The sequence below is a fragment of the Orbicella faveolata genome, unplaced genomic scaffold (genome assembly GCF_042242905.1).
Source record: "Orbicella faveolata isolate gen_17 unplaced genomic scaffold, um_ofav_v1 contig_24, whole genome shotgun sequence".
Taxonomy (NCBI): Eukaryota; Metazoa; Cnidaria; class Anthozoa; order Scleractinia; family Merulinidae; genus Orbicella; species Orbicella faveolata.
Window position 1 is genome coordinate 3,671,908 of NW_028301552.1, and position 22,025 is coordinate 3,693,932.

A 22,025-nucleotide genomic window follows, 5' to 3' on the forward strand; every position below is an offset into this window, starting at 1 on the left:
AATACAACTGTACATACATGTCGTAACAAGTTTTGCCTCGGTAGCAAGCGTTCCCTTATGAACCAAGCGAATTCAGGCCACGCGGCCCGACTTTGCTCGGCTCGTACGGGAACGCTTGTTAGCCTGAGAACGCAGTCGTATTTCCGGCTGTCGCCGAAAATACGTCTCCGTTCGCTGGTTATTCTAAGGGAGGCAATTTAACAAATTGACGTCAGTTTTTCATGCGTCTGTACTGTTATTGATCATCAATTTTGTATAACATTGTCAAAGTAGCTATGGATCCACGAGTTGATCTGCAGACTACTTTGACAATGTTATGACGAAATTCATTGTCAATAGCAGGACGGATGCATGAAAAAGTGACGCCAATTTGTTCTTTACGATAGCAAATTGTCAAATTATTCGCTGTCGCACGTTGACCCATCGCATGAATAATTATCAATTCATGTGTCTGTCCGCTTATTGGGAATGAAAATTAGCCAGTGAGCGCGCAAGAATTTCTGCAGTTATCGTAAAAAACAAATTTGCATTTATACAATATCGTTTCATTGTTGTCAATGTATCAATGGACCATTTACAAAAGAGAATACCAGAACGTAAAAAATACGAAAGCCAATATTTTAATACTTCCTGTTCAGTATAGCGCCCTGTTAACCGTGATTGTGTCTTGCCTTAAAGGCCATCTCCTATGATGGGAAAAGCTAGACCAGGAGGCAGAAAGGGTACCCAAGCCCTTAGAATGAAGGTTGATGAAACCTCGTTCCCAGGGCCTTTTCCCTTGCTTGGCCAGGGAAAAGGCTCTGAGAACGAGGTTTCCTAGAGGCTGCCGCCTTCGGTGCTAAAAGTCCTAAAAGAGTCTCCCTATTTTCCTTCAAAAGAGGTTGAAATCTCTGCTTTCTCCCGCCCGTTACCTAGGCAGAACAGCGTCTTCTTTGGAGGCTACGACTCTCTGTAAAACGAATTTTATTATTTTTCTGCAGAACCTTTTGGTGGAAACATTTTCCCTCTCCGACATAATATAATATACTTTACTTCTGATGGTTATTTTACTTAATGCGCAAGTGAGCCACACACAATATAATTCTACGACCCCTAAATAAGACTAAAAATCGCATCAAATGTTTTCCGTCCACACTACGCTCGAAGAGTCTGAAAACGCAACAGTCGTTATTTATGGATTTGTGTTTCAGAAGATCTCGGGCAGGGAAATCACGTGATTATCGTGAAGCCATCGTTTTTCGAAAAGCTCCGGTTTCAAAATGTCTTCTGTCCAGCCGGCGTGCGAGATTGCGTAATTTTTGTGAACGTGTGAAAAGTCGAGAGACTGGTAACGAGTCTTCAAAACATGGCCGCTTCCATATTCGTGCGAAGAGTTGCCAACAGATCTTTTTCCCTTGGACCGTACGCTTCACGTATTTCATCTCAACTGCGTTTCTTCAGCGATAAGGAAAAGAAATGGACTACCGAAAAGTTCGATGAAGTCGTAAATAAGGACAAGGTAGTGGTGTTTATGAAAGGAGTCCCTACTCAACCTATGTGTGGTTTTAGCAACGCCGTGGTGCAGATCCTAGGGCTGCACGGTGTTGAACAGTACGGGAGTTACAATGTGCTAGAAGATGACGAGCTTAGGCAAGGAGTTAAGGAATACTCTAGCTGGCCAACGGTTCCACAAGTTTACATGGGAGGAGAGTTCATCGGTGGCTGCGATATTCTGTTGCAAATACATCAAAATGGTGAACTGATTGATGAACTTAAGAAAATTGGGATAAGATCCTTGTTGTTGGACAAGGCTGAGGAAGATAAAAAGGACACCTAAGACAATTGGTTCTCCCAGTTTCGGGAAAGGAACTAACCAAACAAACAAGACACTTGCTCAGCTCGTTTTGATGCTTCTAAAACTCGAGACAAACCATGCTTGCTGTGTAAATTTTGTATTACGTAATACACTCGTAAAGTTTCATGATCGAGACTACCAAGACAACGTGTACTTCTAATACAAAACACTTTTCTTACGACTACATGCAAAATGCTGGAAAAATATCTGTGTTTATAGCCTAGGGTGGGAGGTATATCCATCTAAGGTTTGACAAACCAAGAAAAAGGCTTCCACTTGCATAAAGTCACCATAGACTATAATTTTCAAACACTCAAAATTCTGGAAGATTTTGCCATAAAATAATCAGTAGTGACATTTGCCGAAGTATGGTTTTATCTGAGAAAAAGATTAGTGCTAAGGATAAAATTAAAAGACTACCCAAAGCAAAAAGGTGATTGTACTTAACTACACCCTGCAAGTAGAACGTCCTTCGATCTACCCAGAAAGATTGAAGGAGTTGGAAAACTCTGTTCACAGGGTAACATGAATATGGCAAATGCACAACAGTACAGGCCCTCGGCAGGATATCCCTTTTATTTATTCAATATGCACTACTGTCATAAAATAAAATTTGCCACTTTCTTGCAGTCGCTTAATGGACTGTTACTGGGGACATTATTACTCCTCATCTTTTGTTTTGACTCCAGTGACAGTCACACACGTGAATTCAAGATGAGACTTATGTCAGACATTTTCTAAAGTGGCAAGCATTAAGGATAAGAGAGAACTGCAACAATGTTCATTAAAAATTACTATTTTCAGTATGACATCATGCAATCTCTGAAACAGTGAACTTGATGAGATAGTTTAGCATCTTGCAATGGTTATCCCTAACATGTAGACTCTGCTGTGGTTAAAAATCAATTTCAGGTCAGGATGTTTTTAAGCTGGTTTGATATGTATCCTGTTATGTTCTGAATTTATTGCAGTAATACTTAAGACAATGAAAAAGACAACTCGGACTAGTTTGAAATCATTTTGACCTGAAATTCATGTTAAATGACAATGTACTCATCACATATTTTCACTCTTCAAACTCTTTTTTGTTTGTTTGTACTGTGATCATATTTGTTTCTGTACAGTGACCATTACTGTGTTTAAATTTTTCTCTGTGCAAGAAGTCTTGTCAAATCTGATCACCATCTTTCTTTGGATACAACCTCTAGTTGGAAAAAGACTATTTTCAGGAATAGTTGATACACACACTGTCACAGCGGTCTCAGGTCACAGATGACCGTGATTAATTACTTTTCTGTGAAGAACAATGCTCTCAGTAGCCAAACTTTTCATTCAAATGTGTCCGTCCATCACCTGTCTGACCTGACGGGAAAAAAAAACAAAGAGTCACACAATTCCCCACATGTCTAATAAATTGCTATTGATTATCAAGCAAATAGATGATAGAGATTATCATCGTGTTTGAAGAGTTATCTAGATATAGTTCTAAGTTCTCACTGGCAAAATTGAAATAGTCATAGATATACCGGCAAAAATATTCTAGCAAAATACTTCCCTTCATCCCCATAGCATTATATCATCAAAAAGTCACTTCATCATTTTCTTTTAGATTAGTTGCTACCCTCAAATGTCAACCCCTTTCCCCAAAAAGAGAAAGTCCATAAGAGTAAACAGAAATGATGGAAAAGTGTCTTGAAATGTGGCCAAAGCAAACCTTAACAATACAAAGTTAACTGGGGCAGATCTAGGTGGGTTCAGTTGAACCCCCTAAATTTAAAAAACAACGAGACATTAGAACACACTGATCTGGCTTCAGAATGCCAGAATTTCCAAGGATCTCAATTTTCTGGGGGAGGATGCCCCAGACCCACCTACAGATGCCCCCAGAGCCCCCTACTTGGGACACCAAAGGTGGTCTGCAGATCAAGCCCTCTTCTATAAAATCCTGTTTCTACCTTAGGCTTTTTTTTTTTAAGTGAATGCTATTTTTTTCTTAATGCTTTTACTGACTTACAAGCATCACTTACAATACATGAAAAAAGCTACTTACAATACTTTGCATTACACTGCTTGCTTACTTACAATACACAATAATAATTACTTATTTGTGCACATCAGTTGTAACACATGCCCTAGGTTAATATACATGGACTAGACATATATCAGTAAAAGTGATATCCTATAGCTGTCTACAGGTGGACAGCAAAAGAAAAATCCCCAGAAATGAACTGATACAATGTTTGACAGGTGTACAGACCTTCAGGTGGCAGCCATGCTGCATATGTAGGATCATTCTCAGCCTGCCACTGAGTGGGAACATTGTAAGATCGCTTTTTCTTCTTCTTTGGAACTTTCTCATTCTGCAAATAAAATGAGAGCAAAGAGAATTATGCAATCTACGCAATGTCATAAAAAACTTAAACAAATGAAAGTAAAAGGTGTACCATCCAGGCATCAAACTTACAACAAATTATGTGAATATTTGACAAATGAACATATTTTTCCACAATGATAAGAATGGGTTACACTCTTGTAGGCTATGGAAAAATTTGGTCACTTTGCATTTTAACATGCAAAATTTTATTACTTACTTTCAGTTCACCCAGAATTAAGCAAATAGCAATAAAAAGATAGAGTTTTATACTTCAAATTAAATTGCCCAACCATGCTACTATAAACAAGGTACGGAGACTAATGTTTTAAGAAATTTAACGCAAAAATCCTAACTCACATTGTCTTGAGCTTCTATGTTTTGTTCTTGTTGTGAATCTGTTTCTCCCTCTGATACATTTCTCTTTCTCCCTTGTAGACCTTCACTATCTTCCGGTGGCATGTTACAAGTTTCTTTTTCTCCTATGTTTACAGTCTCATTTCTGTCCGCTGTTTTCACAACAACCTTTTGTGGCTTTCTATTTTTTCTTTTCTGTGAAGATGGTGTGATAGGAACAGCAAATTCTTGTTTCTTTTCTGCAGAATTTGAGGAATGGCTGTTGTTGTCTTCCTTAGAGACCGAATGTTCTTCAGCAGAGCTTTCCTTAAGTCTTACTTGTTCAAATAAGACTGATGATTCATGCCTAGAGTCGGTATTTTTGTCAACTGTTGTATTTGGAGTAGAATCACTTGATTTACTTTCAGACTCAGTGCTTTTGGCTGCCTCATCTAAAATTAACATAAAAATGTTGTAAGTTAGAATACGGCTAATCCCAGATGCCTTCAATGAAGGCACTTTCATTGTCTAACCCCAAATTAATTTCAAATTAACTTAGCTTTAACTCAACTTTTGTATCTACCAGAATAGTACATTGGAATGAAAATTACAAAACAATGCCTACTTACTGTTCATAGTAAGCAACCCAGTTGAAGGTGCCCTGGACAGAATAAAAGAACAAGAAAATAATTATGGCTAAGAACATTTAATAATGGTGATGACCATTTCTGGTTTGTTGGGTTGTTTAGGTTTTTTCATGTTCTACTGGGGCAAAACCGTTTTCAGTTGGTTTGGTTGATCAACTTTTTCAACTAACCTCAAACCAGGTCGTGGGAGTGAGTAGCGTGGTAGCCTCATGGCCAGTGCCCACGGCTGAAACAGTTCTCTCAGGATTCCAATAGAGCACTGCCTTAGACTATCATTACACTATGTTTTTATTTGCTGAATTCGGTGTGGGCATTTTGTTTTGTTGTCCCTTTATTCTTAACTTACAGCATTAAACAGTTCATTTCTCCTAACAAGCAGATGAATGGGGAAAACAATGAAAATTATCAACTACATTATCCAATACAGATACAAGTCATATGAAATGTTATAATAATTAACAACTTACTCTGCAACTGCAGGAAGACTAGCTGGCTTGGCAATATTTATAAGTTTGACAAGCCTCTGTCTTTCCTACATGAAGTGCAGAAAAAAAAAACAGTCAAAAATTCTTATAATGGTAATGGTAACATGAGAGCAGCAAACAGGTAAGGATAAACAACAAAATGCAAGTTCAGTAATAAAAAACTGCTATCATATATCAACCAGGGAAAATAGGAAACTACATAAGTTTCAGAGATTAGTAGCTCAAAAGGCTGGATGAGGGCTTAATCAATCAATCTTTATTAATAACCTCTGATTTTCATTTCAATCAATAAGTGTAAATCTAATAGAAGTAATAATCTTCCTAGATGGATGCTTGGCCATTTGTGGGTTTCTCCCCACTCCTGGAAGAATTTTGTGAAGCTGCCCCAACAATTCCTCTTCCTGGTCCCTCTGTCTTTTCTAAGGATCACCCATGCCTTTCATGTTAAAATCTGGGCCTTATTCATGATTAATGAAGAAAAAAACAATGAAGGCCGTGTTTTTAAAAATGTAGAATCGAAGGGACCAATATCTTATCATAAGTGAATTAATACAGAGCCCCAAAAGCATTTCATGATAAAACAAAAGACCCAGATCAGGTGTTACACAAGTTGTGGCAGGTTTTCTTCCTTTCCTGTTTCTTCTTGAAATACGTCATTGCTAGTCTAAAAGTACTATTGTATGTCAAGCACCTTTTTCAGTTCAAATACTTTTCTTCTGATCTGACTCCTTGTTGTCTTGTCCATTGAAGTTCCAAGTGAGCTCATGTAATCATCTAATGAGTCAGCACCTCCAGCATTTGAGCCATTCTTATCTAAACAAAGGGTCAAAGTATGTTATTGGATTGCCTTTGACAAAATATTAACCCCTTACCAAACAAGCACAAGGGCCATACTGGGAAATACTGGCCCAAGGTCGTGGGAATATGGACCAAGCATAGCAAGGTCTGTACGAAAAATGCCGAGGGCCAATATTCCCAGTTACTGCTCAAACAAGCTAGTTTAGTACATCTACTAAGTAGTTTACTAAAAAAAAAATTACAGTCTGTCACAGCTTATGACCATTTTCGTGGAAATAGTCTGCATGATCAAAAAAGAACCAATCAGAATGCCACATCAATTTACCTCAAGACTACCTGGTATAAAGCTTGCTATATAATAATAGTAGGTAAAAAAAATACTTTGCCAACTGGCAGAAATGCCAAGTCTGGGTTGAACCAGGGACATCCAGATGGTTCGTACTTTTTGACGCTTTTAAAATTCCACGGCTTTCCATGACCTTTTCCATGACCCTTCCAAATTTTCCACGACCAAAGTTAAGCAGTTGTTCTCAAAGCAGTATCGAAACAATCAGTTATTTAACATAAGTTCTAGCATTAGAATGTACAAAATGTGTGCTTACAGTGTCTATTTCTACTGAAATTAAAGCCTGCTTTTGACTAGTCTGCTATTTTTTCAAATTTTTTATCTTTTTGCCTTTTCATTTTCCGAAAGCATATTGCTTTTCCATGACTTTCCATGACCTTCACTTAAATTCCATGACTTTCCAGGTTTTCCATGACCCATACGAACCCTGATCCAGATCTCAAACTTTTCAAGGTTTTTTAGAAAATGTACTCAGCCTATAGCTGCTACCTCGAATATCGATAGCAACCAATTTAAAATCTTTCAAACTTACCAGTCGCATCTTGCTGCAATTTGTTTTCAAAACTCTTGATTTCATCATCCAACGTCTGAAGTTTTAATGTCTTAAACAGATCAAAGACACATTTAGTAAAATTTGATTCTTATATTGATCAACACAAATGTTGATCAACAAAATGTTTACATAATTGTTAATAAGACCAGAAAAATACAGAATGAAATAAATTCTGTGGACATTATCCTCTCGAACACAATAAAGTGTGTCATACTTCTGTCTTGTATCAATTATGCATGTCACACTTTTGCATCACAATTACAGTATACTCTGGAAAATTGGACTTAACTTTTAAAGCTTTTTATAAGTAGTTTAAAGGACTCAAAGAAGCTTATACATTGTACTTTAATTGCTACAAATTTCAAGTAAATTAGGTAGTTATAATTATACTCACCAAAGATTCATAAGTTTCTGTAGATGGTTGATCTTTACCAGCCCGCTTCATCCTCTGTATCCTTTTCTTCTCAACTAAGATGTAAAAATTATATTAAACAAGCAGGTTTTATTGGAAAGGAAGGAGCAGTCTGTCTCCATGACTCTCATCCTACAAACTAGATGTAAAGTTAGACATGCCAGTGATGACATATCTGACAGAACTGAGTTGGTGGAAACTTGCCCAGAAATAAATACCATTGGAACCTTCAATCCAGTCATCAGACCTGTCTCTTGATCAGGACAAGTGATCACTGCTTAGATGAGGTGTCCCATTATCAGAGATTAATGATGCAGTGCGTGGCCAGGACCTGAGCCTCTAAAGACAATAAATATTGTCTGAAGAGGTTCAACTGTACCACTCCTGAGATACACAAGAAAACTCTCCTGAAACACACAAGCTGCTCCATATAGGTTTGGTGTTTTTGTCAAATTTTAACATACGCAGCACTCAGTTTTTCCTTCATCAGAATTGCAATTCTATAACATTATTTTCTTTTAATTGCAAGATCCTGTTGTGCTGCATACAAAATTGCAGAATTTTGAATTTAGTGGTACAAAAACTCAATGTGTAGTTCCAGAAAATATCCAATACCTCCCCCATGGAAGGGAATTTTTCTAAGTCCCCCCCCCCCCCACCCCTCTGGAAATTCTGACTGAGCCTCATACATTTCTTTAAATTTTTTGGTCTTGCAGAACCCCCACCCCCACAGGAAATTCCAATCCCTTCTGTGGGAGGGAGTATGGATATTTTCTGGAACTGAGCAATGTCAGAATTGAGTTATTCACACCTGCCTGTTTTATTAGGTGTCAGTTAGATATACATGCAGTAAACAACACAAAAACAAAATTAGGCAATTTCCCAGAAAACAATAAAATTATAAATTACAATGAGAATTTTTTTTGTTTAGTGAAAAAGAGACTTTGATTTTGCTTTTTATCTGTCTCAAAACAAATCAAATATATTTCCACTGACCTGATCCGGTTCTGTCCAAGAATGAATCTTCGTCACTATCATAGAAATCATTTTCTTCCCAATTTTTCTCTTTGTGCTTCTTGCTCTCTGGTCATGAAACATAAGGAAAGAATGAATACAAGATTTGCCCTTAGTCCAAACTGGGTCACTTAGAAGAAATATGGTTCTGTAGTCAGAGACATAGACATAGTTTAGTTTACTTGGTTGCACACTTAGCTATGGTAACAGTGCATCCCATACATGGAAACTTGATGAGCAGAGTCTACAAGATGCACCAGCAAGTTTACAGGTGCACTATAACAGGTGCACCATATTCCATGACAATTGTTTTTATAAAAATAAATTAAAATATGAAAAAGAAAGATTCTTTGTTTAGTTAAATATTTTAAAACCCCAAGAAGAAGGTGGAAGAAATTGATGTACATTGAAGCATTTTAAGATCAAAATCAAGAAGATAGAATACATGCTGAAACACTCTATCAAATGTTTGATATATTTTCTCAATCAAAACTGAAATCAAGAAGTACAGTCATGTAATGTAAAACAAGGCCCATGTCAAACATTGAACTTCACATAAGACCAACCAAACTGAGTGAATTAGCCTCATGATAAGTTCAACGTTTGACTCAACTGAGTTCGTCAGACTGAATTTAGATCCACCAACACATCCTATCTGTCTGAAGCAGACAGATAGAACTGTTGGTTGATCTAAATTTGGTTTAAATTTGATGTTTGACCCAATGGTCAAGCTTTACCCATTTGGATCGACTCAAATTGCAACTTAGCTCAACGTTTAACCTGGGCTTAAAATAGTACAAATCAATACTTATTGAAAGCAGATACATACATGTACATGTAAACCACAGGTAATGATTTGGATTTTTGCTTTTAATCAATTGATAAATTTTTATTTCTAAAAAATTATTTACAGCAATATTGCTTTGATCTGCAGACAATCAGGTTATCCCACACAATCATGATCCAGTTAATTTCACCGTACCATGGGAAGATTGTCTAAGGAGGCCAGCAGCATCCAGCAGTCTACATGTTTCCTTAGCACACTCCAGTACTGCCTCCTTCTTCTTTCCTGTGACAGCAGCCTCGGCATAAATAGGATCACCACCAGGACCATCAATAGGCAGTCTGCAAAGAGTTCAAAATTACAATATTATTTTCCATCGTTCCCCCACATAAGACACACGTAAGATTTAACCTAAAAATTTCTATATTGGCGATATACACAGAAGCTTTAGACATCTCTGAAGTGTCTCTGAATGAATTTTGTCTAAAAGCAACAACTAAACTACAATACCACGGCAATTTCTGTTTAGTAGAGCTTTGTCATCAGAGTATGTTCAGATCTCGGGAATCTTGAGCAGGGAAAGAATTGAATACCATATAAGATATTCATTTACTAACTTCACTCTGCAGAGAAATACTTTTGCATGTCCTGGCCCTTTCTCCTCAACATCGTACTCCAGCTCCAGCCCTAACAAAGATAGTCAGAAAACACTCTAAGAAACAGTGCAAGAAAAACCATACATGTATATCTAGTGGACACAACTGGATTACTCTATCGAAAGACAGAAGCTTTATGTTGCATGAGTTGTTAACATATTGATTGCACAAGCAAAGAATATTAACATTTACATTTTGAAAAAGTCAAGAAAATTTTGGGAGGACACAAAAAATTGGTACTAATACTAGCCTAGGTTAACCAGTCTCTATAGTGACTCTGAAAGCTCATTTATTAAAAAGGACATTAACATTTAATGTTTTAATTATTAACTAATTAAAAATATAAAATTTCACCTTCTCTTTCAAAGAATCCCCTCAGAGTCTTTTTAGGATCTTTAAAGTGATGTTCTTCTGCTTCCTTGTCAACCTCTCCAAAGTCAGGTGGATACGCAGGTTCTTCAACGGCATCCTCTCCTAAAAACATGATTCAATCGATCAGATAATAAGTTACTGAGATCTTGATGAATTTTCAAAAATAGATACATGATTTCAAACTAGGTTTAACTTAATAACTCATTGTTTTCAAGTTTCAATTTTTGGTATATTACAGTGTTCCAGCTAAGCTTTTAGAGAAAGGCTCAGTCACACCATAATGAGAACCTCATGTGCTTGCGGCCTAGTTTGCCATCAATAACATCACCCATTGAAATAATAAGCTCTCAATGAGAGCCCTTACAAAACAAAAAAGAAGAAAAGAGAAAGGTGTGAAAAAGAACTCAGTTTAAAATACAAAATAATTAAAGATGCTGCCATTGCATGTACCAGACCAACTGGACATGAAAGCTGACAGAGAAGGCAAAATGGTTTGAGTCACTCTCCCAAGCCTCAGGTGGGCCAAGTTATTGAAAACCAAAATGCATGTGTGTGGTGATCAAATTAAACCACAGTGGGAAAAATGTCATGTCAAGTGGAGAAAAAGAGAAAAAGAGAAAAATCCATAGGGGGAATACTCCCATGTGGAAAGGTTGAGATGCCTAATTATGCCTAGAGAGCAAATAAGAGCATTTGTTATTATCATTTCTTTGAGTGCACCCTAAAAAGTAAAAATAGTGGCATTTCATCCTGAACTCCTAAGTGAAACCAGAATCCTTGATTTACAGTATACCCCTCAGCGAGATGACTAGCAGTCCCGATCTTTTCATATGAAAGTCCCCCTCCTCCGGGAGAGATTTACATACCATCTCTATTGGAGATTGAATAGTTAGATCTTTTTATTTCTTAACCACAGGAATTGTTTCTCACCCATCCCCCAGTCTATGCCTGTGTCCTCCTCACTTTGTCTTCCTCCTTCCTTTTCTTTCTTCCATTCTTCATATTCTTCTTCTGTCATCACACGGCCCACTTCACTACTCTTGGTTACTGCTTGTTCTGTCAAAGGCTTTGATTCAGATTCTTCACTTTCTTCAGGACCCTGGTGAAATTGTAAAGAAAATTTTTCCAGCTGAGAGAAGCATTGAAAGGCACAGAAAAATTTCATATTAGCCTTTAAATCTGATCTTGTGGTGTGTAGACATTGCAATACAAACGTACATTGCTCAAGACCTTCCAATAATCAGAAGATACCAGCAATGCATCCAATTAGACTATACTTTTACCAACACACTTTCACTTGCTGTGTTAATTAAGCTATAGTGAACATATGTGCATATAACTGGTACTTATAGATGACATTCTTTCAATTCCAAGGCCACACAGGGAGAATTAAAGAGTGTCACAAGCTCAGGGGGGTACTCCCGTAAATTTCAGACAGGTATATACCACGAAATGTCTTAAAACCCGACCCTATTTAAGGATGAAGCAAAAGAAAATTGATACACTATTTACAGTAAGGTCTCAATTTTGTTTCAGTAACTTTGGAAGTTAAGCATCAAGCTTAGAATTTATTTTTCATTTAGCCAGGCAATTATGCATTGTAATTTTAGCTGACAAAATTTAGGTAGCCTATATAAGGATCACACCAGAAACACGACGCCAACAGGGGCAAACCTCAAAAACCTCAAAAGCCATACCCTATCCCACAGCCAATACCTACATGTATGAAAAGGAGTAACCCCCGCCCCCCCCCCCCCCCACTCACCCCCTCTGGATCACAAGCCCCTTGATCTGTTCACCGTCTCTTCTTTTACTTCTGGACACTCAGCTGGCAAATCAGCAGCTAGCACTACATGTATGAAGATACGTGAATACAAGATCCCCTTAAGCTTGTCTGCAGTTTGTGTAGCTACATGTACTGATGAACAATTGCGTACTTGTGTAAGTTTTCGTTTCTGGTAACCCTGGTAAAAATAGTTGAAATCTACTTGCCTGAAGGATAAATAACCTTGAACTTCCCCCAAACTTGAAGACATACCCAACACGCAATCGGTAGTAACGCCTGGGCTCAAGTGGGGACTTGTTTACAATTGTTCCATGTGTGCTTCCGAGGTCGTAAATGTAGAATCCCTTCTCACTGTTTGAAGTGTCGCTCGTCTTGTACTGAATAACTGCGTGGTATCTGGAGACAGAGGGATGCTCTAAACTAACGTCACAGTTTGGAAGCCTTCCAAACACGTGAAACGGTTTACTAGTAAGGTCGATAGTTGATACAATACATCCATTCTTCAACACCTCCAAGCTGTACAGTTCCTCCGGTATACCACTCCATGAAGGTTCTTTGTATGGCAATTCCGGTACAGTTTCTTTCTTTTTTTTAGGTGAAGCCTTTTCTTTTGATCCTTCATTCGCAATTTCTGTCTTCTCAGGGGGTTTTGATGGTAAACAAGGTGCGGGCATATCACAACTTTCAGCCCCAAGGTTATCCATATTTTCTGCCGTGTGGTCACCTTCTGCCATCGTCTCCTTCTTTTCGCTCAATAGAGATTTTTCTTTACATCCTTCACTCATTAACTTAGTTATTTCTACAGTTGCTGATGGGAGACAAGGAGGGGGCATATCACAATTTTCATTTCCAGTATTACCGATTGTGGTGAACGAACAGCCAACGTCGACAACGTCCGCCATTTTGGAGATTACAAAAACATGTTGTGTAAGATGCATGCAGTATAGCCTTGAACAAATTACTAGTTGTTAGTCTTCTCTCGTCTATAAAAACATTGCCTTTTTGTAATCTTTTTGTGAGAGAGGGTCACCATTTTCTAAGGAAGGTATGGGAAAACGTTTCTTTTTCTGTCAAAAATGGTATATAAAAGGGCAAGGGTTAAAAGCTCATAGGGAGGAGCCTCCCTGTTTAAAACATTGTTGGGCACCCCTGATGGGGATTTCAGACCAGACTGACAACTGATGCAGGGAACAATTAAGACACCATTGCAGAGATAGCCCATGAAAAATGAATCCTGGTCTGTAGGGCAGGAAAATGGCATTGCAGAGTGGGAAACAGGGAGCTTGGGACTTGCCTAGTTCACAGCCTCGATATTTCACTGCGGTCAATCGTCTCGGGTCACGTGGTCTGGGGAGAAGTGTGGCTACGCCGGGCCATGCGTTTCGGATATGGCACCAAAATCAATTGACTGTGAAGGCTTGGGTAGACTAGAAGTAGTCCTTCTTTCGCTTTTTTCGCTTAGTCTGTCGTGCGTGATGCAAAAGAAAGCCGCAAGAAAAATTTAGCCCTGCGAACTCCTAGTGGTGAGACGAACATCTCACACCCAGGATTTCACATGGCCATTTTTTTCTCACGGTTTTCTTTCGCGTCACGCATGACAGACTAAGCGAGAGAGGAACTTTTATTTTCGTAGGATTGATTTAAGGTTGAAAAAAAAGAAAACAAAGAAAAAGACCATTTTAACCGTTGGCCGTAAATCGCATTCTGAAACACTTTGAAGTCTGCCCTGCTGCAGCGACTGGTTAGAGACTGTACCCAAATATTCCATTCTGATGAAGTTGTTTTCTGATGACGCAACTCTACCACTGTGTCTACAGATCCGTATAGTAGCCATTAATTGTAGGAATGGCTCCGAGCCTTTTGATAATAAACCGCTGACCATACCCAATACTGCTGATATTACCTAGTTCACCCATTGTTTCCATTCATTCCCCTTATTCACCTTCATTTAGCCTCGTCCACGATCATCCATACACCCTCATTCACGTTCAGTCACTTGCATTCACCCTTATTCACGTTCATTCACCCTCATGCACCTTCATACACCCTCATTCACGTTCAGTCACTTGCATTCACCCTTATTCACATTCATTCACCCGCATTCACCTTCATTCACCTTCATACACCATCATTCATCCTCATTCATCTTCATACAACATCATTCATCCTCATTCACCCTCACTGACCCTCATTGATCCTCATTCACTATCATTCACCTTCATACACCTTCATTCACCTTCATTCACCTTCATTCATCTTCATACACCTCCATTCACCTTCATACACCTCCATTCACCTTCATACACCTCCATTCACCTATCTACACCTCTATTCATCTTCATACACTTTCATACACCATCATTCATCTTCATACACCATCATTCACCCTCATTCACTCTCATTCACCTTCATTCACCATCATTCATCCTCATTCACCTTTATTCACGCTCATTCACCTTCATACACCACCATTCACCTTCATTCACCTTCATACACCTTCATTCACTATCATTCATCCTCATTCACCGTCATTCACCTCCATTCACCTCCATTCACCTTCATCCACCTTCATACACCTTTATACACCATCATTCACCTTCATTTACCTTCATACACCATCATTCACCCTCATTCATCCTCAATCACCTTCATTCACCCTCATTCACCTTCATTCACCCTCGTTCACACTCATTCACCTTCATACACCTTCATCCATCATCATTCACCCTCATTCACCCTCATTCACCTTCATTTACCATCGTTCACAATCATTCACCCTTATGTACCTCCTTACACCACAATTCACCCTCATTCACCTTCATACACTTTCATTCACCATCATTCAACCTCATTCACCCTCATGCACCTTCATACACCATTATTAACCCTCATTTACTTTTATTTATCATCATTCACCTTCATACACCTTCATTCGCCATCATTCACCCTCATGCACCTTCATACACCCTCATTCATCTCCATCCACCCCCATTCGCCTTCATGCACCTTCATACACCTTCATTCACTATTATTCACTATCATTCACCCTCATGCACCATCATTCACTCTCATTCACCGTCATTCACCGTCATACACCATCATTCACCCTCATTCACTTTCATTCACCCTCATTCACCATCATTCACCATCATTCACCCTCATTCACTCTCAAGTACATTAATGAAAAGAATGTTGTAATACATTTGCAAACTTCTGTGACGTTTACACTGTAGCCCAAGAGAATTACATGTGGGAATGTTTTATGAGAACTACATATTGAGCTAAGTCACCCACCCCTGTAAGAAGGCCAGCTGTATCGCGAACAAATGCACTTATGTCCAGGATTGAGTGTACTTACAAAATTAATAATATACATGAAAAAATTAAACGATCCTGATTGGCTGAGAGCAGTGCAGTTCAAGTGTAACACGAGTGCAAAAAGTGTAACATCAGTGCAAAAAGTGTAACATCAGTGCAAATTACACATCGTGATTTTGGATTATGATTGACTGAAAGACAATAGAATTGTTGTTTACAGTCTATCGAACTTTATCTCTGGCAATCTTTGTTAGCCTTTCCTTTGTGTACTTTTGCAGTGAAAAAGCTGGTTCACCGCGTCAAATGGACAGGATAAACCTTCAGATACGGAAGGTACTGGAAACCTGAAAAATAACAGTTTAATAAGATAGAAAAACACCAAAGACATAATGATAAACCAAAAAGGAACAAGGATGGCTAAGGATAGAGAAGATTAACACGGATTGCAAACGACGAATTTGAAAAATTCAGGCTAAACTTTTCAATATGCACAAACCGTGACTGAGCTCCTTTAAACAAGCTTAAATTTGGCTATTTCCGTAAAAAAAATCACGAGAAATTATGAGAACTAAAGCAAATGTTAAAAAGAAACCGAACAAATGGCAAGATTTAAATTCTACAAAGAAACTGAATTCTAGATATAGAAGCGCTAACTTAAAATACCGTAGTGAAGCACGTTCTTTCCAGCGCACTTCGTCCGCAGGAATTTTTACGGTCAAAATTAAAATTGTTGGTTGTATCGACGGTTAGATCTTCATGCGATTTCGTAAGCTTATTCATTGTCAGAGAAAAGTTTTTCTTCCAAAGATATTTTCCAAAGTCGTGAAAAAGAGGTAAGAAAATTGAGTATGCGTCATAACTTGCGCGCGCATAAATTTCGTCATTATTAAAGTTGAATTATGACGCAACTGTAATTATTTAGTTGGACCAAAAGTACGTTTTACGACGCTTCACCGCGGTGTTCTTGTCTGTGAGATTTTCGATAGTTACAGGCCAATTTCGATTTATTAAATATCTTACTTAGCTCCGAGGCTTAGAGGAATAAAACAAAAGAGACCGCCTCGGGTCTAAGGGATGAATAATTAACTTCTTTTTTTATTATTCCGTTAAGCCTCGCGGAGTCAAGTTAGAATTTTAATATATTAAAATTGGCCTATTAACTACAAACAGAGCATATTCGGATCAAAATTCCTTTCAGGTGCGTGTTTTTCTCCCAAGTTGCTCATTCTTCACAATTCAAAGCACACAATCTTAACGTGGGATGCATTTCTTTTGTTCAAAGCATATTTCTCGTGGCTGTAACGAATTTTAATGTGGGTATATATAAAGAAGTGTAGAATGACACACCCATTTTCGCGTCGGTCGCCGTTGCATTGAAGGTAAGGGCGAAGACATCTTAGTCGCTGTGCTCCCTTCAGGCAAGTCCATATTTTCTTTATTTATCGCCGTTGAATTGAAGGCAAGGGCGAAGACATCTTAGTCGATGTGCTTCCTTCAGGTAAGTCCACATTTTCTCTAGCTAGTCACGTGTCCTAGCTGTTTCCCTCGTCTTTCAATTTGATCATTGAATGGTATAATAAAACTTTCCTCAATGCTGTGAAAGCTTCGAGGTGCATGTGCTTTTCCTTGACATCGAAGACTGTATTTAGGCGAAGTTGAAAAACCGAATAGCAAACATTTCTCTTGTGAGTAACTGAATGATTATTTTTAATAAAATGTTTGTTTACAGCTTGATAATCTGCTTGGTTTGCCGTTTGACTTTGTCAATCGCAATTTGTTTCGTTACCTCGGAGCGCTACCATGTACACTCTTTTTAACTGTTATAAAAACAGAAAATTCCAACCGCCTTTGCCTTTGCTCTGATATGAAGAGAACAGTTATGTAGTTATATCAAAACCTATAACTAATCTTCATTTCGTTCCCACTACAGTGCACCACTTTGTTGGTAGTCGTTTAAAAGTGTTATTCCACATTTTGAGGGAGTTTTGTTAAGTGCAAGGCCGATATAGGTCCGTTCACTGATACTTATACTCAATCAAGTCAGTTTTGCTTGAGTTAACACGCGAAAAACTTAACCATGACTTTCCTGTTTTTTCACAAGAATTGACCAGAGGCAGCAAAGTTGTATCCAAAGGAATTGAATTGGAGTGACAGGCGTCATTCGCCAATTCAAATGAAGTGTAGCACGACCAGCTATGGACTTCTGGCAAGTTTCATGTTGACGACAACTCCGTTGAAGTTCAGATAAGTGAATCACAGTTGTCGCTAGATTTCATTTAATATAATCCTTTGAAGTTTGCAGCTAAGTCCAGTTTAGGGGTATCCAGACGTAACATTAGAACCAGTTTGCAATTTAATAAAGAATGTGATCGATTTCAAAATGAGTGCATGTCGCTGGTAATTTTGTATGCCTTGGTGCTGAATGTTTCGTAATTATAATGGACGAGTCTCGTGTTTGGACGTATTTTTGTTTAAAATTAACCCAAAGACAAAAGTGACACGTATTATTTATTTCGTACTATTAAGTTAAAACATTTTTCATTTATCTTACAAATACAGGAAATCAAGTACCAAGTCTAAGATCTTACGATTTGGTGGCACTAAAGTTTTACTGTTTTTTTTTTTTTTTGTTTTTTTTTACATAATCCATTCGTAGAATGCTTCAGTTTATCGTCCTGCGATCGTGTTTTTCTGTTCAAAAAAATAATTTTTTGAAATCCATAGCAAGAATCTAAGAACTTCTAACTTATTGACTACACTGGCAAATTCGTTCATTAATTCTAAAAAAAAAAATTATCTGAACTGAAGCTAACTGACTAGCCTATAGGCGTAGTTCAATGACGAAAATGGGCAAAAAATAGCAAAATTCTCGGCGCAGGAATGAAGATTTGCAAGCTCGTTAGGCTAGCTATATTGTTATTTGTTCGCCAACATGAGAGCAATTGGCTTTTGAAACAAAGAGCTGTTTGGTTGTACAAAAATTGAATTCAAAACAATTGACGTCATTGTCTGCAAGCAGTGAATATTGCTCTTTATCTCTGATCCGTTGACAGAAAAACTTATTGCCAGAATGTTGTGACGGAAATCAAACGCAGATGAATCCGATGGATTGACCACACACTTCCCAAGGTTGCCTAGAGATGGACACCAACTGGCAACAGCAAACCTGGTTCGCCAAAAACCACCTGGCGCCTACCATGAGCTCAATGAGGAACAACATATCGTACAAAATAGAGATGTAGATGGATTGTGGCTGCCTTGTGTCCCACAGAGAACGAAGAGGATTAATTAAAAAAGTAAGTAAATCGCGTTATCAACCTTACAGCAAGTCTTTTATCGTAAATGGCGGCTGTCCTTCGTTATCAACTCATTCTTACGCTACCAAGTTGAATAGAAATACATGAAAGATGAAGAGTTGTTCCAAATCGATTGTTTTAATTTGTGACGGCCATTTATTATGGTTCAACTTTCTGACCACAACATGCGAACAAGTCTTTGGGGTGAGCAAGTTATCTGTCCATGAAATAATCATAAGTAAACCAAGGTGATTAAATAACTAAAGTTGCTGCCGTTTGCTCTGCTATCTCCAGGATGACCAAAGATGTGTTAAAGGACAGTTCACGAGTTTCAGGATTTATTCATCAACCTTAATTAATTGAATTTCATCAACGTTACCTGAATTTTGGATGGCAGTGTCCAGAGCTTCACTTCTGGCGTACGATCGATGACTATTGGAAAAACATCTCAGCTCAGATAAGTAGATAATGGTTTTCCTATCGTTACACTCCAAGAGTGTTAAAAATCGTGATTCGGATTGTAAAATTGATAGATTTTCAAGTTTCGTACCATTGCTGCATATAAGCGTACGGTTGTCTTGTTGTCCAGAAAATGCCATAATTTATATCAGTACAATACACGTGCACTGTATTATGTTCGATAATAATTATTATAATGAGACTACCGTTTGTTTGGAAGGACTTTGGGTCGAACTTCTGTTGGCTCAGATCATTTTCGCGTGGAGGGGGGCGGGGGTGGAGTTATTATGTAAAGGAACATCTTGCACTTTTCATTTTACGTCCTTGGAATTAAGCGTCTGAAAACGTGTAGGTGAAGAGGAGAATACCACGACGTAAATAGTCGTAAAAAAGGTTCTTTAATAATCATTAAATCCAATTTTAATAGCTAGCTTATGTTATAACCAAGTTGGAAAACATTATCCTTGATTCTTAGAAGCGCGAACAATACAGCCCATCTTGGATTCCATGGGAATTCTATTTCATTTTTGAAGAAAATGCTAAAACTCGAAAGCACATCAAAACACTACTGTTTTCTGAAAATTTACATAGTTATCAACTGTATCTAACACTGCTGTAAATTTATTAGCTGACAAGGTAGTGTTGATTAAACATTTTTTTTCTCTGTTTCTCTCGCTCCAGGCGGCTGATATATCACTGTTGACAGAAAGGGTAGCCATCTTAGATCGCAATGTACTGTTGGACTTTGGCACAAGTTGACTATTGGAAACATCAAATCTCAGATAAGTACATTATTTCTACTCTCGTTAACTTTGAACAGTTTCAGCGTAAGAATTATGAAAATCTCAGAAACTGATTAACTAGAAGATATTGCCTTAGTGAAGAACCAAATTCTTAGAATTAGTATTAACAACAATATGAGAAAATCAGTAACGAGAATACACATTTTGAGCATGGGATGTACTTAAGAGTTACCACTTTGAAAAACTAAATTCTCAGAGTTAACATTTAAAACAATATGAGAAAACCAGTAATGAGAATATACATTTTGAGCACGGGATGTGTTAAAAGTTACCACTCAGTTCGTTATGCTGAAGGTCAACCTGAAACTATCGAACATTATTTCTCGTAATTCTTGTTTCTTTCAAGGCATTTCAAGGCAAAAGTATTTTGCTAAATTGAGAACAATGGTGGTTTCTTTTCGAGAAAAATTTAAATGAAGAGGAAGGGGTAGTAAGTAATTAATACATGGCCGCGGCTTATCAATAAAATCATCTCGTGAATGCTCTCTAGTTTTCCCAGTAAGCCGAGATGAATGATACATCGAACTGTCGTTTTGCATGTATACATCCTTTGCATTTGAGTAGTATTCTCGAGAATATAAAGTGAAGTATCTCAATTGAAAGTTTTTAATCTTCCAGTTCGTCACATTGCAAACTCCATGTGAGAGTGCTGTTTGTACAGCCGTATAACTCTTGACGGTATCACAATGAGCCAAATTAAAAGTATGATTGCTCTAAAAAGGACTTCTTCTGTTTTTTTGTTGTTTCTTGTTTTTGTTTTGTTTTTGTCTAGTAAAGGAAAGGATTTTAAATCTTGAAAAAATCTTGGAAAGGCACAGCTAGTCAGATAGCCGGACTACAATAGATCGTTTTCACTGTCGTGCAATAGAAAAACAAAACAAGAAAATTCAATCTTATTGAAGATAAATAAAGAAGACTTCTCTCCGGCTTTTAGGTCTATGCGCTATCCCAAACTTCAGTTATTTGCCTAAATGTTTTGCACAAATTTACAGAGCTCAGTATGGTTCCGCCATATTGGTGTATCTCCGTGGTGCACGAATCTTTGTTTATAATATTTGCCCCATAAGTGATACAGTTTCTGATGGAAATTCTGAATATTGAAAGGGCATAGCACGATCAACTGTGTCAAGGAATTTGAGCTCGATGTATTGAAAAATTTTGGAGCGACGCGGGTTTAAAAACTCAAAATTTAACAAAGAATGTAAAACGCGATGTCCCGCACTGCCATCTCTCTGAAATTCAAAATGCACTTGTTTCCAAAGGGACACCATTGCGCTAAAATGCTGTCAAGATGTATAATTTTCGCACCTCTTATGCCTGATGAGGATAGAAACTCTGGTGGCTCTTTACGTTTGGATTTAAAAGCTTGATGACATCACGTGAAAACGTTCCACTGAATTGAGCATAGAATAATTGAAGTCGCCTTATTCAGATCTAATCATTAATTAGTTCTACAATAATAATTAACACAAAATCCGAGAGGAAATCGGGCAATTTCAGTTTTTATTGGACAAAAACCTCCATCCAGAATAATCTAAGTATCTTGCAGTCCTTTCTGCATTTTCTAAAAGGTTAAGATATAAATAGTTGCTTGAAATAACACCGAAAACCATTTCCCATGGAAACGTGGGAAAATAAGTTTCAAAGTTTAGAGAAATTGTGCAAACAAAGGTAAACTTTCATCATCAGTTTCATTTCACCAGTAATTTCAAGTATTTCACATGAACTTCAAAATCTGTTTCAGTCGACATTTGG

General features: G+C 37.8%; 2 protein-coding genes across 2 annotated transcripts; one reads left to right on the forward strand and one right to left on the reverse strand.

The window, feature by feature from the left end:
* Positions 1-1,327: 1,327 nt before the first annotated feature.
* LOC110042471 (glutaredoxin-related protein 5, mitochondrial-like) lies at positions 1,328-2,266 on the forward strand. Its single transcript, XM_020747852.2, has one exon. The coding sequence runs from the start codon at positions 1,346-1,348 to the stop codon at positions 1,814-1,816; it is 471 nt and encodes a 156-aa protein (XP_020603511.2). The 5' UTR covers positions 1,328-1,345; the 3' UTR covers positions 1,817-2,266.
* A 128-nt stretch (positions 2,267-2,394) lies between these two features.
* On the reverse strand, positions 2,395-13,347 carry LOC110042470 (kanadaptin-like). Its single transcript, XM_020747851.2, has 14 exons — positions 12,601-13,347; positions 11,539-11,707; positions 10,591-10,710; positions 10,198-10,267; positions 9,779-9,921; positions 8,779-8,865; positions 7,765-7,838; positions 7,350-7,419; positions 6,365-6,486; positions 5,656-5,720; positions 5,171-5,202; positions 4,566-4,993; positions 4,092-4,194; positions 2,395-3,196 (listed from the first exon to the last, which is right to left on the reverse strand). The coding sequence occupies exons 1-14, from the start codon at positions 13,330-13,332 to the stop codon at positions 3,147-3,149; spliced, it is 2,265 nt and encodes a 754-aa protein (XP_020603510.2). The 5' UTR covers positions 13,333-13,347; the 3' UTR covers positions 2,395-3,146.
* Between the last annotated feature and the right edge of the window lie 8,678 nt (positions 13,348-22,025).

Excerpts from the sequence above, each read along its gene's own strand:
- LOC110042471 (XM_020747852.2), top strand. The coding sequence starts at position 1,346 with ATGGCCGCTTCCATATTCGTGCGAAGAGTTGCCAACAGATCTTTTTCC.
- LOC110042470 (XM_020747851.2), bottom strand. The coding sequence starts at position 13,332 with ATGCATCTTACACAACATGTTTTTGTAATCTCCAAAATGGCGGACGTT. Across the intron at positions 11,708-12,600 it reads CAAGGTTATTTATCCTTCAG|GGTCCTGAAGAAAGTGAAGA; the intron begins GCAAGTAGATTT and ends CAATTTCACCAG. Across the intron at positions 9,922-10,197 it reads GTATTTCTCTGCAGAGTGAA|ACTGCCTATTGATGGTCCTG; the intron begins GTTAGTAAATGA and ends AACTCTTTGCAG.